Source organism: Pogona vitticeps, chromosome 2, assembly GCF_051106095.1.
Source record: "Pogona vitticeps strain Pit_001003342236 chromosome 2, PviZW2.1, whole genome shotgun sequence".
Lineage (NCBI taxonomy): Eukaryota > Metazoa > Chordata > Lepidosauria > Squamata > Agamidae > Pogona > Pogona vitticeps.
Window position 1 is genome coordinate 188777906 of NC_135784.1, and position 17315 is coordinate 188795220.

At 41.0% G+C, this 17315-nt stretch overlaps 1 protein-coding gene across 1 annotated transcript in view; it reads left to right on the plus strand.

Moving 5' to 3' along the window:
* Positions 1 to 17315, plus strand: part of PLA1A (phospholipase A1 member A) — a 45461-nt gene that overhangs the window by 12335 nt on the left and 15811 nt on the right. Inside the window, exons 2-4 of the mRNA XM_020789576.3 lie at positions 52 to 250; positions 5320 to 5497; positions 13972 to 14080. Coding sequence (XP_020645235.3) covers positions 52 to 250; positions 5320 to 5497; positions 13972 to 14080 — 486 coding nt within the window. The remainder of the gene's footprint in view (positions 1 to 51; positions 251 to 5319; positions 5498 to 13971; positions 14081 to 17315) is intronic.

Consider the following 17315-nt stretch of genomic DNA (forward strand, 5'->3'; position numbering starts at 1 on the left):
TGACTTAACAAGACTTATCAAGACATTTGCTTTGTTTAAATCTCATTTCAGGATCTGGAGAAATGAGAAATCAAGGATGCACTGATTTCCAATCTGCAAGCTTTCTGAGGGGTACCAATCTCAGAGTCCAGTTTCTTCTGTTCTCTTCTTTGAATCCCAGCTGTGGAGAGTTGCTTTCAATCAGCGGGGACATCCAGAACTCTAGCTTCAATGCTAGTTTGGGAACCAAAATAATCATCCATGGCTTCAGGTACAACCATAAGATAGTCCACCATTTGCCTGGCATGCACAGAGTACGGAGAGGAAGAGGTTGTAGTGCCAACAATTAGCAATGCATTTGGTGAGACAAAGTAGATAGACAACTGTTTTCAGCTAGCTAATCTTTTGCAGCAATCACTTTTGATTATTTTTATTTATTTCAATAAGTACAGGACACTTGTCAGGATCACCAATTTCAAAGCAGCTCACAACAGATTAAATTGTTATATAAAATGCAGCACACCAGAATATGATAGTAACAGCAACAGAATAAAGACTGAACATTGAACAAGGCAATTCTAGTAACATGCAGAAGCTGAACAGAAGCTAAACTAAAGACTGAAATCCTGTTGCACAGCTATGCATGCATAATGGGAAGCTACAGAAGCAGTAGTACAAATTGTGTCAGGGTACAAATTATGTTCATGAAAAACTTTTAAGGCATGCTGTGCAATAGCCATGACAGCAAATGTGCGTTCAATTGCACAATCAAATTGCACAATGCTGGCTGCCTGGGCATAATATCTGGTACACTTATATAGGCATAATTTTATGTTACAACAGCGTAAGAAGATTCTCCTAAAAGGTTGGAGTGAGGACAGTATATTTCTCTGGAAGGAGTTCCAAAGTGACAGAACCATGGTTTATGGGACAGAAAGGGATCTGAGAGAGTTTAAGATTTTCAGTGCATACTGCTCCTACTTCAGCCCTGGTAACTTTCAGCACATATACCAACCAAGATACATTGGAATTTGTACTGAAATTTTAGGTTACGCCAGCATAGCAACTATATTCTGGCAACTGTGTATATTCAGTAGTCAATAGTATCTTACTGTCAGCCAAAGACTGCACTGTGAATTTATCAGACCCTTGGAACAGTTCAGTGCAAGGGAGATTTTTAACAGTTTGAGCCCTTTTATTTAGAAGAAATGATGATGGAGAGAACATGATAAAGGTTACAATATTAAGGATTACTATGCAGCTCAAATACAGGGACATTTTCTCTCTCCTTATCACACTAGAACTCAGGACACTTACTGCAATTGGTTAGTAATAAGTTCAGGATTAATAAAATTAAGTACATCTTCCAAAAGGACATGATTGATTTTTGGAATCCTAAGATGTGAGATAATACAAAAGTCATTTAAAAAATATTAGAAAAAAAATAAGAGCAGAAATGTCTATGAAATGCTATTAGCTACAGCAATTAAATGAGACTCCAGGTTTGCTATAATCTGAACAATGGATGCAGAAAACCAATCAAAACAATATATAATAGCAGTTTTCTATATCTTGTCTTGTGTGGTGACCATCCAGAGCAGGGGTGGGCAAGCTACAGAGATCTGGAGAATGCACATCTGCAATCACAGACCTTAAAGCACCATAGCCCCCCCCCACTTCTTTTCTATGAAGATTCTGAATTTTAAAAGCCCCCTTTTGCCTTCTAGTGGCCAGCATTAAAAACAAATGGCGACAAACATTCCCTAGGCCTAAATGACATAAGGAATTTGGAAGGGGGTAATTTTTTTTCATTTTTTTAAACCTTTGGGAGATAGCAAATAGCAATATGTTTATGAGTAAAACTATGAGTTTCATTCTGTTTTACGTGTGTTTCTAAACTAATTGTTATTTAATGTTTTCAACAAAAACCAAGTAATTATTGACTATCAGCTGCTGGCACGAACACACACAAGGGAGAATTTTTATTCTGCAAGAGTGGGGTTTTTTTTATCTATTCACTTGAAACTGCTGTGTGCAGACTCTGTACATTACATTTTATGTATGATTTTATTTATTGTGGCCGAAGTCAACATATTTCAGGTTTTATGTCTACAGTAGGTGTTTGGTACCAGTTCCAGTAAAAGCTTCTCGACTGTGTATAGGCATCCAGTTGTTGAACTCAGGAGTAGAGATGGGCGTGAACCACTGATTCAGCAGTTTGGCACAATTCATTTCTCAGCTGAACAACTGATCCACGGTTTGGCATCCTGCCCTCTTGAACAGGTGCCCGCTCAGCAGCAGAGCCCCACCCTGCCTCTTCCTGTATCAACTGTTTGGCTGGGAAATGGACTGTGCCAAACCACCAAACCAGTGGTTCATGCCTGTGACCGCCTCCTCATACGTCACAGAGGGGACGCCACTTCACACTTTCTCTTAACACGCTGCCACCAACCACACACATATATCTGACTCCTCAGACAAAGGTATGGATTTTAAAAATAAAAATTATTGTTTATTGGTACAACTTAATATAAGGTAAATCAATATATGAACTGAATATGTCAATCAATAAAATAAAGTATCCCCCTCAATCACTCTCTCATTCAGACCTACTCTAGCACAGTACCTCATAACTTGAATAAACAGGCCCTAACACTCTATTTCATCCCAACCTCCCAAATCTCCCAAATCTCCCCAATCTCCTTCACTACATTCACTCCCCCCTTATATACATTAACTCCACCCACTGAAGTCCCACCTCCTGTCCTGCCATAGGCAGATAAACTCCAGACATAGCAGTGACAGGCAGGTGACATCATCACAGCCGTCACAATGCCCATCCCTACTCAAGATATTTCATAGTACAGAATTATCTCACTTCTGCTTTCAGAAGAATATACCTTTCACTGACTGTTGTTGTTGTTGTTGTTGTTGTTGTTGTTGTTGTTGTTGTTGTTGCTGTTGTTGTTGTTGTTGTTGTTGTTGTTGTTATATTCCATCAAGTTGCCACCAACTTATACTGATCCTATGAAAGAGCAATCTCCAAAAATGTCCTGTCGCCAACTGCCCTGCTCAGCTGTTGTGAACTCAAGCCTGTGGTTTCCTTTACAGAGTCAAACCATTTCTTATTTGGTCTCCCTCTTTTCCTGCTACCTTCAATTTTTCCCAGCATTATCGGATTTGAGATGTGCCCAAAGCAGAACAACCATTGTTTCATCCATTTTTCCCCCTTCCAGAGATAGTTCAGACTTGATTTACTTTAGGATCCACTTGTTTGTCTTTCTGGCACTCCAGGGTGTCCACAAAGCTTTCCTCCAACACTATTTTTTTTCCTGTTAGCTTTCTTTCCTGTCCAAATTCCACACCTATACATGGTGACTGGGAATACAAGAGTGTGGATAATCTTGGTCTTGGTCTCCAGTGACACATTTGATTTCCTTTTCCGAGATGTAGAACATAGAATGTCCCTGTTAAATTTAATTCTGTTGTTTCCAGCCAGTGCTTGAGCCAATTAAGATATTTTTGAATTGTTTTTCTGTTTTTCAGCACATTAGCTATTCCACTCAGTTTTGTGTCATCTGCATATCTTAAATTATTGATGTTTTTTCCAATTTTCTATTCATTTGTTTGTTTTCTATATTTGTTGGCATGTCCTTTTTAGAATGTTGACAGATTCAGCCTCTCTCACTGGAAATAGTTCCATCAGTATCCCATATACCCGGTTAATTATTTCTTCCCTGTGGTTTTAAAGCTGCCTTCACTTTCTAGAATTACAAGTTCTTCATCATATGATTGCTCTTCAAAGAAATCTGTCATCCTTCATTGCATGTATTTGCACTAAGCAGATAGTTATCTTCACAGAATTCTGAGTCATTCTCCTGTTTTGTTTTTTAACTCAAGCCAAATTTTCCAACATTTAATTCTGTTTTGTTGCCTATTTTTGTGTTCTCCTCGCCTATGACTATAAACCTGTCTGGTTTTGGTGTGTGATCGATTTCTTCCTGGATGCTTGTATAAAGGCTTTCAGTTTCATCTTCTTCAGCATCTGTAGTAGCAGCATAGATAGACTTTAATTATTTTTTTGTTGACAGGTTTTCCCCAGAAGTCTGATTGATATTATTTTGTCCAAGATTGCATTATAGCCCTCAACTGCCCATACTACATCTTGCCTCAGTATTAGAGACACTCCACTTCTCCAGAATTTATCATTTGCAGAGTAAAACACTTTGTAGTTGTCTAACTGCAAATGTCTTATTCCAGTCAACTTTAGTTCACCAACATCAAGCACTGCAATGTTTAAACATTCCATTTCTTGCTTTAGAAGTTCCAGTTTACCTTGATTCATACATGTTCCAATTGTGTGTGTTGTGCAGCATCAGACTTTCCTTTCACTTCTATGCACATCAGCCAATAGATGTCCTTTCAGCTTTAATCTAATTGTGTCATTAGTTACAGGGCTATTTGAACTTGTATTTTACTCTTCCTCAGTAGCTAGATTATTTCCAGCCTGGGAGGCTCATCTTCCAGCACTATCTCTTGATTCATTTTGGATTGGCTCATCATAGGGTTTTCAAGGCAAGAAAGGTTCAGCAGTGCTTTACCTTTGTTTCCACTGCACAATACTAAGAAAACTTTACCTGAGTGACACTGCTGTTGACTGTGAAGAACCTCCACCAGTGTCACCTTTAGTTACTCAGTAGCTCCTGCTCAGCAGCTGCCTTCCAGATGTTTCTATGTTCCCATCACCATTGGAACTATCCATTCTTTTCTGCTGATGCAGTCATTACTCTTGAAAAGGGTGGACACATCTTACTTTCTGCCTTGGGTGGCCCTGCTAGGAGCCCAGGCTTGTAATAGAATTTAGCCTCCTGATGACATCACTCTTGGCTTCTCTGAGATGATCAAACCCCCTCACCATGTTAAGGTGTGCATCCAAGAAGTGGTCCACCTATTAGTCTCACACTTTCCAGTAACTTCTAGTTTTGATTCATAGCATCTGTCTACAGAATGTGTTTCCCCATGATTGCTGCATAAGTATGAGAAGCCGCCTAGAGTGGTCTTTTAGACCAGATGGGCGGGGTATAAATCAAATAAATAAATAAATAAATAAATTAAATAAATAAGTGTATGAGACTGTGACCTCACACAAAAAGACAACTTTAAACCATCTGAGAATCAGACTTTAGTTGGTGAGAAAATTTTAAATGGGAAGTGAACTTTCACTGGTGAATAAATTTTGAGTGAGCTGATTTATTGGATGTCAAAACCTGTGGTCTCGCCCTTCCATTGCAAAAGGAGGTAACCCCACACATCCAATTGTTTTTGTCTGTCTTTCCTCAGAGCACTTGGCACAAAGCCCTCTTGGATAAATAGGCTAATTGAGACTTTGATACGGGCGGCCCAAGCCAATGTGATAGCTGTTGACTGGGTTCATGGAGCCACAGCAGCTTATCCGATTGCTGTGGGAAATGTTATGAAGCTGGGACTGGAAATATCCAGTTTTATCCGTAAGTTGCAGGTAGGTGGAAATATACTTCTGAGTCAGTGAATTTGGCTAAAACAGAGGAAGAGGTGCTGGATCTAGAATAGTCAACGTTCCTTCTTCTCCAGCACGCAAGGAGGAGCTGAATGTATCTTTTCTTCCGTACACAAAACTATGAGCAAAGTATTTGCCTTGGTCCTGGGTAAATTAGTAATTGCAGTGACAAGCAGTGCTTTCTTCCAGTTTCAGCTGTTAGGGACAGCTTGGCCCCCTTTTATCAGTCTGTGCTTCTGTAACCCCTAGGCCTGACTGCTGTAATGGAATTTAGGAAGTGCTGCCCCTCAACATTATTCTAAAGATTATTAATACAAAACATGGCTGTTCTTTTCCTGATGATTAAGAGAACATGAAAAGAATTGCTTTAGCTTTCTAGGCTTAACTTGTATGCCATAACATAATCTCCATCATGACAGCTTAAGTGACTTGACGTATCAACTACACAAGAGGAAATATGTGAAGTGATCACCTGTGAATTGGGTTTCCCTGGATGAATTTGCAGTAGTGGATCACAAAAGAACCAGCAGACAGAGTGGAGGAATTTGTCAATCCGTACTTGTTAGCACCTTGTTAAGGTTGCTGTACTGCAACCATCCAGATTTGCAGGAGGCAGGGTCACTATAAAGCTATCTTTAAAATCTGCAAACAAAGGCTGGCTGATTATTTCCTTCTTACCCACTTGCCCATTTATCTGTTGCCTCCCATTGGTTGTTTTGTATATAGTTTTGCTGTACTGATTCTAAATACAGTACGTTTGAGAGCATTTAGTTGTTGGAACGTGTTCTGTTGCTCTGTTTTATTTTCTGGAAAACTTTGAATACAGTTACTGGATTTCAAGTTTGTATTTTCTGTGAGTGCAAAACAAGTTTTAAATATCATATACAGTATATCACAGAAGTATATCAATGCTAAGTACACCTCAAATTTCATAAATATTTTAGTATATCTTTTCATGTGACAACACTGAAGAAATGACACTTGGCTACAATGTAAAGCAGTCAGTATACAGCTTGTAGAAGAGTGTAAATGTGTTGTCCCCTCAAAATAACACAACATACCGCCATTGATGTCAAAACCGCTGGCAACAAAAATGAGTACACCCCTAAGTGACAATGTCCAAATTGGGCACAAAGTGTCAGTATTTTGTGTGGCCACCATTATATTCCAGCACTGCCTTAACCATCTTGGGTGTAGAGTTCAACAGAGGTTCACAGGTTGCCACTGGAGTCCTCTTCCACTCCTCAATGATGACATCACAGAGCTGGTGGATGTTAGAGACCTTGCGTATCTCCATTTTCCATTTCAGAATGCCCCACAGATGCCCAGTAGGGTTTAGGTCTGTATACATGCTTGGCCAGTCCATCACCTTTCCCCTCAGCTTCTTCAATGAGACAGTGATCGTTTTGAAGGTGTGTTTGGGGTCGTGATCATGTTGGAATACCACCCTGCGGCCCAGTCTCCAAAGGGAGGGGATCATGCCCTGCTTCAATATGTCATAATACATGTTGGCATTCATGGTTCCCTCAATGAACTGTAGCTCCCTAGTGCACTCATGCAGCCCCAGACCATGACACTCCCACCACCATGCTTGACTGTAGGCATGACACATTTGTCTTTGTGTTCCTCACATGGTTGCTGCCACACACACTTTACACCATCTGAACCAAATAAGTTTATCTTGGTCTCATCGGACCACAGGACATGGTTCCAGAAATCAATATCCTTAGTCTGCTTGTCTGCAGCAAACCGTATGCGGGCTTTCTTGTGCATCATATTTGGTAGAGGCTTTTTTCTGGGACGACAGCCCTGGAGACCAATTTGATGCAGTGTGCGGTGTACAGTCTGAGCACTGACAGGCTGACCCCCACCCCCACCCCATTCAGCCTCTGCAGCAATGCTGGCAGCACTCATACGTCTATTTCCCAAAGCTAACTTGTGGATATTATGCTGAGCACGAGCACTCAACTTCTTTGGTTGGCCGTGGTGAGGCCTGTTCTGAGTGGAACCTGTCCTGTTAAACCGCTGCATGGCCTTAGCCACCATGCTGTAGCTCAGTTTCAGGGTTTTGGCAGTCGTCTTATAGTCTAGGCCATCTTTATGTACAGCAACAATTTGTTTTTTCAAATAGTTCATCATTACCATGAGGTGCCATGTGGAACTTCTAGTGACCAGTCTGAGAGAGTGAGAGTGAGAGCACCTGCTCCCCCTTCACACCCAAGACTTGTGACACTAACAGGTCTCATGACACCAGGGAAGGAAAATGGCTACTTGGGCCCAGTTTGGACATTGTCACTTAGGATTGTACAGTGGTGCCTCGCTTAACGAGTGCACCGTTTAACGAAAAATCCGTATAGCGATCCCTTTTTGGGGATCGCTATACGGATCAGCCCCAATCGCCGCACTCGCTTTGCGACGATTGGGGCTCCGGCGGCCATTTTGGAGCCGCCAAACAGCTGATCGGCGGCTCCAAAATGGCCGCCGGACGCGAAAACATCGCTGGACGGGTAAGTTTGCACACATTGGAACGCATTAAACTAAGTTTAATGCGTTCCAATAGGTTTTCCTTACCCGCACAGCGATGTTTTCGTATAGCTAAGGTTAATCCGGAACGGATTAACCTCGCTATACGGGGCACCACTGTACTCACCTTTGTTGCCAGCAGTTTAAACATTAATTCCTATGTGTTGCATTTTTTTGAGGGGACAGCACATTTACACTGTTATACTGTCATGAATTTGATTATGAAAATAGAATAGAGTTGTATTTCATAGGATTTATTTCAGAGCTGCAACGAAAAAGCTAGAAATCTGCTTGTGTCCAGGTGCTAATTAGAGAGAAAAATGTACAAGGTCAGTTCTTCTCCAGCTAAAAAAAAAAAGTTAAGAAGAGCAAGCTGACCCTTATCTTATCTCAACTCCGATGGACAAGGACATAACTTCTTAATTTAAGAAAGATGGGCGAAGAGAGAGAAGGACGGAGAAGAGAGATGGGAGAAGAGTTTTGCTTTCACGACAGCCAGAGACGACACACGGAGAGAGATGCGTCTGGCAGAACTTTAATCAGAAGACTGTGTAAGAATGTTAGTTTAAGATATAGTTAGACTGTTTATTATTTTCACTTTATAGAGGAAATGACTGGTGGCTAAGGCTGGGGGTTATTTTGGAAATAATTTGGAAATACTGAATGACGTTAAAATGAGCTTGTTGAAATGATATCTTTTGTAATAAAATATAAAAAGACAAATTGTCTGTAAGCTGTCTCCTTGTTTAGACTAAGCTACTGTAGTAAATTGGATATTTTGGAACTAGGATTGTTTTGATCTGGCCGCATTTACGCTACCAAATTAGGGTCCTAGATTAATGAAAGGAAGATTAGATCTTCCAGAGCTCCTAGACATTGTTTATTTAAAATCGGGACGGACTTGGGTGAAAGAGTGAGAAGTCGCCTAGAGCAAAATTACAGGACCCGATTTTGCTGGCAATAGGGACGGATCATTCTGAATCCCTCTCTGTTTCGTGTAAAGGCAGTTCTAAGGAACGCTTTTACCACATGGTGGCATCTTGGGATCTGAGCCTTACGTGCCGTGTTTACAGTATAGTGGCAGATGGGATTTGATTTACAAGCCATGGTGGCTGTGTTTGGATACAAATCCATGTGCTGTGTTTATGCCATGCTGGCAGCTTAAAGAGTTGCAGCTTGGGTTGCGCTTTGCTCAAGGGCTGAATTAGCGCTGGTAATTGTTTTATGAAGGCAGATGTGTGAGTAAGCAGATACACACTGCTGAATAAAGGACAAGAGAAACTTCTCTGGCGTGAGCTTCAGAGCAAAGCAGGGAAGGTTGTAAATTATTGTGACTGGAGAAGACTCCTATGCAGAAAGCTCAGGCTAAAGTGATGCAAGGAGAGATTCTGCCAGTGGCTTAAGAGTTCTAAGGAACAAGCATTGTGTTGTTTAAAAAGTGCCAACTCGATTCACTCAGGTGACAGAGTGGCAAAATTGTTTTGAGTGTAGCAGGAGTCTATAAGGAGCAGCCAGGATAATAAAAGGAATTTAAAAGTAATTAAATAAAGTTAAAAAAGGAAAATTTCCTACCCCAAGCCAGAGCCAAAAGGATTTCCTGGAGGGAAAGTAGGATTAGTCAAAGCTGACAGTTTAATTGTTTTATTGCTCCTCCCGTGCTTCGGCCAAGGCTGCAGGGAGAGGGGGGGGGAAAGGAAAAATGGCTTTTAGCAGTCGGTTTTCACTGCCTGAAGTATCAGTGGATAAGGAGATGTTGGAAGCAGTGGAACACTGGGAAGTAGATAACCCAGAGGATGAAGAAGATGCCCAAAGATTAATAGAAGCAAATCCAGAAGTTGTTAAACCTAAAGTGAAGCCAAGAAAGGCACAGCAGTACACTGGGGCGGAACAAGTTCCAACTCAGCAGGACCTGCTAACAGGAGAAATAATCACCCAGAGGGGAACAGCTGAAGCAGAGGCCAGCAGCAGTCCAGTAGATGCAAAGGATATAAGTCTCAGGTTGCAAGAACAGCTTACCCTGATGATGGCAGACTTCCTGGGTTGCCAGAAACAATGGGTGAATGCACACACAGCTAGTGAACTTCAAGCAAGAAGATACCACGAAATGAAACTACAGATTTTACAGAAGGAAATTGCTGAGAAACAACAAGCCAGAGACTCAATATCTAACATTGACAGGAGAAACCTACCATATTACCAAGAGGGCGATGACATTTTTTCATTTTTATCACTTTTTGAATTTTCGTGTGCTGATCTGAACGTGCCAACACAATTATATTTAAAACTTCTACGATCTCAAGTTTCCGGGGAGTTAGCCACCATTTTAGCAAGAAGTTCCAGCCAAAATTTAACTTGGGAACAGTTTAAAATTTTGGTTTACCAAAGAGGAGGTTTTACACCAGAACTGCTAAGGCAACAGTTTAGAAAATTGAGGAAGACCCCTCAAATGAGTTATTCTGCCCTTGCTGATCAAATAGAGGTGTTAGGCGACCGTTGGTTAGAGGCTGCCAAGGTCAATACATTCAAGGACTTAAGAATGCTACTGTATATAGAACATTTTCTAAATTTAGTACCACCAGAGTTAAAGAGTAGCTTATTGGAGAAAAATTGCAGACCTCCAAACGTTGGCACTCAAAACCGATGAGTTAATTTCCTTTAAGCAGAGTGAACCTATTACCAGAGTAAGGCCTATTCCAGAAGTGCCTAGGAGGCAGAACCAATATGAAGCCAAGAAAACAGTGGTTCCAGAACCAAGACAGTCTTTTGCTGGAGAGCGAAGAAGCATGGACACTTGCCAGATTAGGTCACCTTTGGCTTGTTTCCATTGCGGAGGAGCCCATTTAAAAAGGGATTGTCCACGACTGGCGGGATCAACTAATCAAGAGGAGAAGCCAGTTGGCAAAACCCCGTTACCTGCCCCACGGAGATTTCAGCAGACACCCTTACCAGCACCAAGGAGATTCGAGAAGGCACCCATACCAGCTCAACGGAAATACAAATCAACAACCCCGAAGGTCAACTATCTCAGTGCAACATCTCTAGAAATACCAGAAGAGTTACCAGCAGAACCACATGTAGTTAATCAACTAAGGAATGTGCCACCCCAGAGACAAGGAGGAGTCAATCCAAATTTTTCTGAAACTAGTGAAATGCAAGCAACGGAGCCAAGGATTGTGCCAAGAATAATGGGCTTACGGGTAGCTCAAGTTTCAACGACAGTAAATCAACAGACACCCTCAGGGGAGAAATTTTTGGTGATAGATCCCAGTAGTATTCTACCTGAGGAGCAGTTTTATTGGTCACTGAAAAGTTTTTCGGAACCGGTAACCCTACATTTTTCTACAGGAGATTTAACCATAAACGCCTCTAGGGATACCGCCACAGATATCTCGTCAATCAACAAACAGTTTGTAGATTCGGAACTAATCTTAAATAACCTGAGATGTCCAGTAAAAACTTATGGATCCGGAGAATAGAGAGATTCGTACCATTAGTCTACGTACAAATTAGCTACAAAAATTGGAGAGGCGCAAAATATCTATTAGTGCATGAAGGTAAACCCGATTTCTTGATAGGCAACGACTTGGCGTTTCTTAATCACCAACATACGGAAAAATCCACATCGATACAAGCTGTAACAAGGTCTCAAAGCAAAACAATGCAATATGTACCAACTGAAGAAGACTTGGAGGATGACTTAGAGGGACAATTAGCACAGCTACAGCAGCACCTTGAGGACGAACTAGATAGTACAACCAAAACAAAAACAGAACCAGAGGATCTACCTGTAACAATGGGATCCGAAGTATTCAAACAGAAGCAGATGGAAGACCCTACGTTAGATTCTTTGAGGTCACAAGCCGACGATTACGCCAGACAACCGGTACAACAAAAAGTATTCTTTTTGTGGGGGGAAAATGGATTGTTATACCGGGAATATTCCCCAAAATCGAACGAACAGGCGGAACCAGTACAACAACTAGTCATTCCAACAGAGTATAGGGAAAAAATTCTACAAATGGCCCACGATAATCCAAGTAGCGGACATCTGGGAATCCAAAAAACGTTAAGCCAGATTTCACAACATTTTTATTGGCCCGGAATTTATAAAACCGTCAAGGAGTACGTTAGTACCTGTAATTACTGTCAAAGAACAGGGAAACGGACTGATTGTACAAAACAAAAATACTATCATGACAAGAAGGCCCGTCACCGAGAGTTTGAAGTGGGTGATATGGTACTTGTACTAAACCCGCTCAGACCTTCAAAATTGGAAGTAGTTTGGGAAGGTCCAGGGGAAATCATACAAAAAGTGGGAAATGTGAATTATCTTGTGAAAATGTTAAATTCATCCAAGAAACCAGTTATGTATCATGTAAATAGTTTAAAAATGTATAGAAACAGATCTGAAAACAATTCTAATTGTAACAATGTGGGGAAAAAAATCGAACGTAATGTAACAGATCATTGAAAATTGTATGCTGATGTAATATGGTTACCTTGAATTTATGGTTAAAATTAATTAACTTGTTTTCTTTTTCTGTATTTTTCATAGAGATGTACTTAGCTATGAGTAAAGAGATATTACTTTGATAAGCTTAATACTTGGTTAAGATAATGGTAAGTTCACATATAGTCTGGTTAACCTTTCATAATCAAATGTTAAGTTAGTAACAAAATAAGAACTTTAATAGTCCTATATTTTGTATATTTAAGGGGGGGCGTGTCATGAATTTGATTATGAAAATAGAATAGAGTTGTATTTCATAGGATTTATTTCAGAGCTGCAACGAAAAAGCTAGAAATCTGCTTGTGTCCAGGTGCTAATTAGAGAGAAAAATGTACAAGGTCAGTTCTTCTCCAGCTAAAAAAAAAAAAGTTAAGAAGAGCAAGCTGACCCTTATCTTATCTCAACTCCGATGGACAAGGACATAACTTCTTAATTTAAGAAAGATGGGCGAAGAGAGAGAAGGACGGAGAAGAGAGATGGGGGAAGAGTTTTGCTTTCACGACAGCCAGAGACGACACACGGAGAGAGATGCGTCTGGCAGAACTTTAATCAGAAGACTGTGTAAGAATGTTAGTTTAAGATATAGTTAGACTGTTTATTATTTTCACTTTATAGAGGAAATGACTGGTGGCTAAGGCTGGGGGTTATTTTGGAAATAATTTGGAAATACTGAATGACATTAAAATGAGCTTGTTGAAATGATATCTTTTGTAATAAAATATAAAAAGACAAATTGTCTGTAAGCTGTCTCCTTGTTTAGACTAAGCTACTGTAGTAAATTGGATATTTTGGAACTAGGATTGTTTTGATCTGGCCGCATTTACGCTACCAAATTAGGGTCCTAGATTAATGAAAGGAAGATTAGATCTTCCAGAGCTCCTAGACATTGTTTATTTAAAATCGGGACGGACTTGGGTGAAAGAGTGAGAAGTCGCCTAGAGCAAAATTACAGGACCCGATTTTGCTGGCAATAGGGACGGATCATTCTGAATCCCTCTCTGTTTTGTGTAAAGGCAGTTCTAAGGAACGCTTTTACCACATATACAAGCTCTGTTCTCACTGCTTTACATTGTACCCAATGTCATTTCTTCAGTGTTGTCACATGAAAAGATATACTGAAATATTTATGAAATGTGAGGGGATGTACTCACTTCTGTGATATACTGCATACAAGATACTACAGTTGGTTTTAAAGCTGTCTTAATTTTGGCTTTGTCTGCCACTTAGGTAGATAATTGAGTAGAATGGGCATAGAAAGTCAAACACATGAAGCTAGGTATTGTAATTAGTAATAGTTTGCTAAGAGTCCTGGGATTATTTTAAAATACCTACACTGAAGAATTACCTGATTAAGTAGTGAGGAAGGGCTTTGAGAAAGAAATTCTGAAATGCCACAGATTATCCTTGCTTTTCTGACTTTCAGGCATTAGGCGTGGCGGAGGCATCTATCCACATTATTGGCGTGAGTCTCGGAGCACATGTCGCAGGCCTGGTGGGCCATTTCTATGAAGGCCGCCTGGGAAGGATTACTGGTAAGGAGAAGCAACGAATCCACAGTTTAGCAAGCTTCTGGGATCCAAATATTTTAGTCTGTATTTATCCCTGCTGTGACTTACGGAGAGCTTTCTTGTAACTTAATTTATAGAAAGCTAAACTGGTAGTTTCTGTTTTAAGTCAGAGATCGTTCAGGCTTGGTTTTATCTAGGATCCACTTGTTCATCTTTCTGGCAATCCAAGGTATCCACAAAGCTCTCCTGCAGCACCAGATTTCAAATAAATCATTCCCCCCCCCCCCCGGTTAGCTGTCTTTACCATCTAGCTTTCACACCCACACAGGGATGGAGAATCGCAAGTCAGGACTCACTATGGAGTCTGACTTGGTGACTTGACTCGAACTCGACTCAGGGTCTGGATTTTGTTGTTTTTCTGAAAGACTCAAGACTCGGCTCACGAATTGGCCCCATTTTTTCTGAATCGCATTGCCAAAGCACTGCTCTTGCTGCTGCCGACACTGCCTGCCTTAGAGGCAACAGGCCTTGTGTTCCTTCCAGGAGCTGGCTGCTTCCTCTGTCCATTCACCCGCCACCCAGCTGCTCACATTCACAGAGGCAGGGGACCAGCTCCTGAAGGGAAGTTTGCCCCTGTCTCTACAAGTGCATGTGCTGGCCCGGCTTCCCTTCCAGGCCTCCTGTCTGCACATGTGTCCCCCCCAGGGGGAGGGGCCATCAATTCAAGACCTGGATCCTAGGCTTTGGACTCAGGACTCCAGCCCGAAGACGTGGACTTATACAGTGGTGCCTCAACTTACGAATTTAATCCGTTCTGGAATGATGAGCGTAACTCGAAATGGTCAGAAGTCAAAGTACAATTTCCCATTGGAATGTACTGGAATGCAATTAATCCATTCTGGCCAGAAAAGAAATCCCCCCCCCCAAAAAAACCCCACTGCAAGCCGCATCGGAACATATTGGGGCCAGAAAAAAAAACCACAGAGAAACAAAAAAAAAATGCAAGCCCCATCAGAACACGTCCAGGCCAAAAAAAAAAAAAAAAATCGCCCAAACCAAAAAAACTATGCAAGCCCCATCGGAACATGCTGGGGCTGGGGGGAAAATTGCCCAAAAAAACAAACAGAGGAAGCCCTATCGGAACACTCTGGGGCCGGGGGGGAAACCCCAAAAATAAACAACACAGCAATCCCCATCCGAACGCGTTGGGGCTGAAAAAACAAACACACTAAAACACAAAACAACATCACAGCACAGAAGCATAACCCGCCCCCAGCCCAAACCCACCCTGCAAAACGCTGTAAATGTACTTACTCAGAAGCAGAAAGCAGCACCAGGCAGTCCGAAGCCTCCTCCAATGCACACACTCTAACCGTTAGGGCAAAAGAGCTACAAAGAAGCAGCCTCTTCGCCAACCAACGGTTAGCAAATTTGAATTTCCCACCTGTCCCCCTGCCTTTTTTTTTCGATCATAACTCAAAACTCCGGTCGCAAGTTGAAGCAAAATTTTGCGGCCGGAGCTGGTCGTAACTTGAAATGATCGTAAGTCGGGACATTCGTAAGTCGAGGCACCACTGTACTTGGAACTCAGACCCAAAGACTCAGAATTGGACTCGGGACTTGGAACAGAAGACTTGCCAACATCTCTGGTGATCAGTTATACAAGAGTGTGGATGATCTTGATCTTGGCTTCCAGTGACACATCTTTACACTTGATCTTTTCTAGTTCCTTCATTGCTGCCCTTCCGAGTCTCAGTCTTCTGATTTCTTGGCTGCAGTCTCCATTTGGTTTGATGACTGAATCAAGGATACAAAATCTCTAACTACTTCAGTTTCTTCGTTGTTAATGTAAAAGTTGTTTAGTTTTTCTGTCATCATGATTTTTGTCTGAACATGCAACTGCAATGCTGCTTTGGCACTTTCTTATTTCATATTCTCTAAAAGCTGTTTTAAGTCATTGCTGCTTTTTGCCAATAACATGGTATCATCTGCATATCTTAAATTATTGATGTTTCTTCCACCAATTTCCGCTCCATCTGAATCTTAGTCTGTCTTTCCTATATGTTCTGCATACAAATTGAACAGATAAAATGTACTCTTGTCTGACACTTTTGCCTATAGGAAACCATTCTGTCTCTCCATATTCTGTCTTAATAGTACCTTCTTGTTCACAATACAAGTTATGTGTCAGGACAATCAAGTGCTGAGGCACACCCTTTTCTTTTAGAACAACCTGTAGTTTCTCTTTCTCATTATCTACATTGTCAAAGGTTTTGCTGTAGCATATAAAGCATAGACAGATATACCTTCTTCTGAACTTCTCAATGTGCTCCAGTAGCCTGCAGATATTTGCAGTATGATCTCGAGTGCCTCTTACTTTTGAGAATCCAACTTGAACATCAGGCATTTCTTGCTCCATTCAAGACTTTGTTGCAACACCTTGAGCACTTGAGTTGCTGCACTCTTTGGCATCTCCTTTCTTGGCATTTGGAATATATAGTGAACGTTTTCATTCTGTGGGCCATTGTTCTTTTTTCCACATTTGTTGGCATATTCTTGTTAGTATTTGACAGATTCAGTCTCTGTGCTTGAAATAGTTCTATTGGCATCCCATCTACTCCTGGTGATTTGTTTCTTCCTAGTACTTTCAGAGCAGCTTTCACTTAACCTTTTAGAATTGCAGGTTCTCCATCATTGGATTCCTCTTTGAAGGAGCCTGTAATCTTTTAATTTCTTCTGTATACTGTAGATCTTCAATGTACTGTTTCTACCTTCTCTTTATTTTTCCTAGTCAGATAGTGTGTTTCCATGTTGGTCTTTCAGCATTCCTAATCTAGGCTTAAATTTCCCTTTGATTTCTTGGATCTTCTGAATGAGATCTCTTGTTTTTCTCCTTTAGGTTTTCTCCTCTGTTTCTTTGCTCTGGTTGTTGTAGTAGTTCTCTTTGTCTCTGCACGACAGTCACTGAAATATTGGAGGGAGGGATTCAACTGGAAAAAGATTTCCTACTTCTTGTGTGTTGTTCTTAGGTCTTGATTTGTGTTCGGTGATGTTCCACTGGTGACAGAGCAAGAGAGTGATGCCTCTCTCCTTCATTCATTCCCTGTGCTCCAGAGGATTGGGAAACCATGCAGAATAGAACCTTATCTCAGCAAAACTTGATTCTTGGCTTGCAAAATATTTCATTTATTTTATCACAGAAACAAGTAACTACAGATGAGATTTTCCGAAATATGTTTGTGTAAGAAAGATTTGAGAT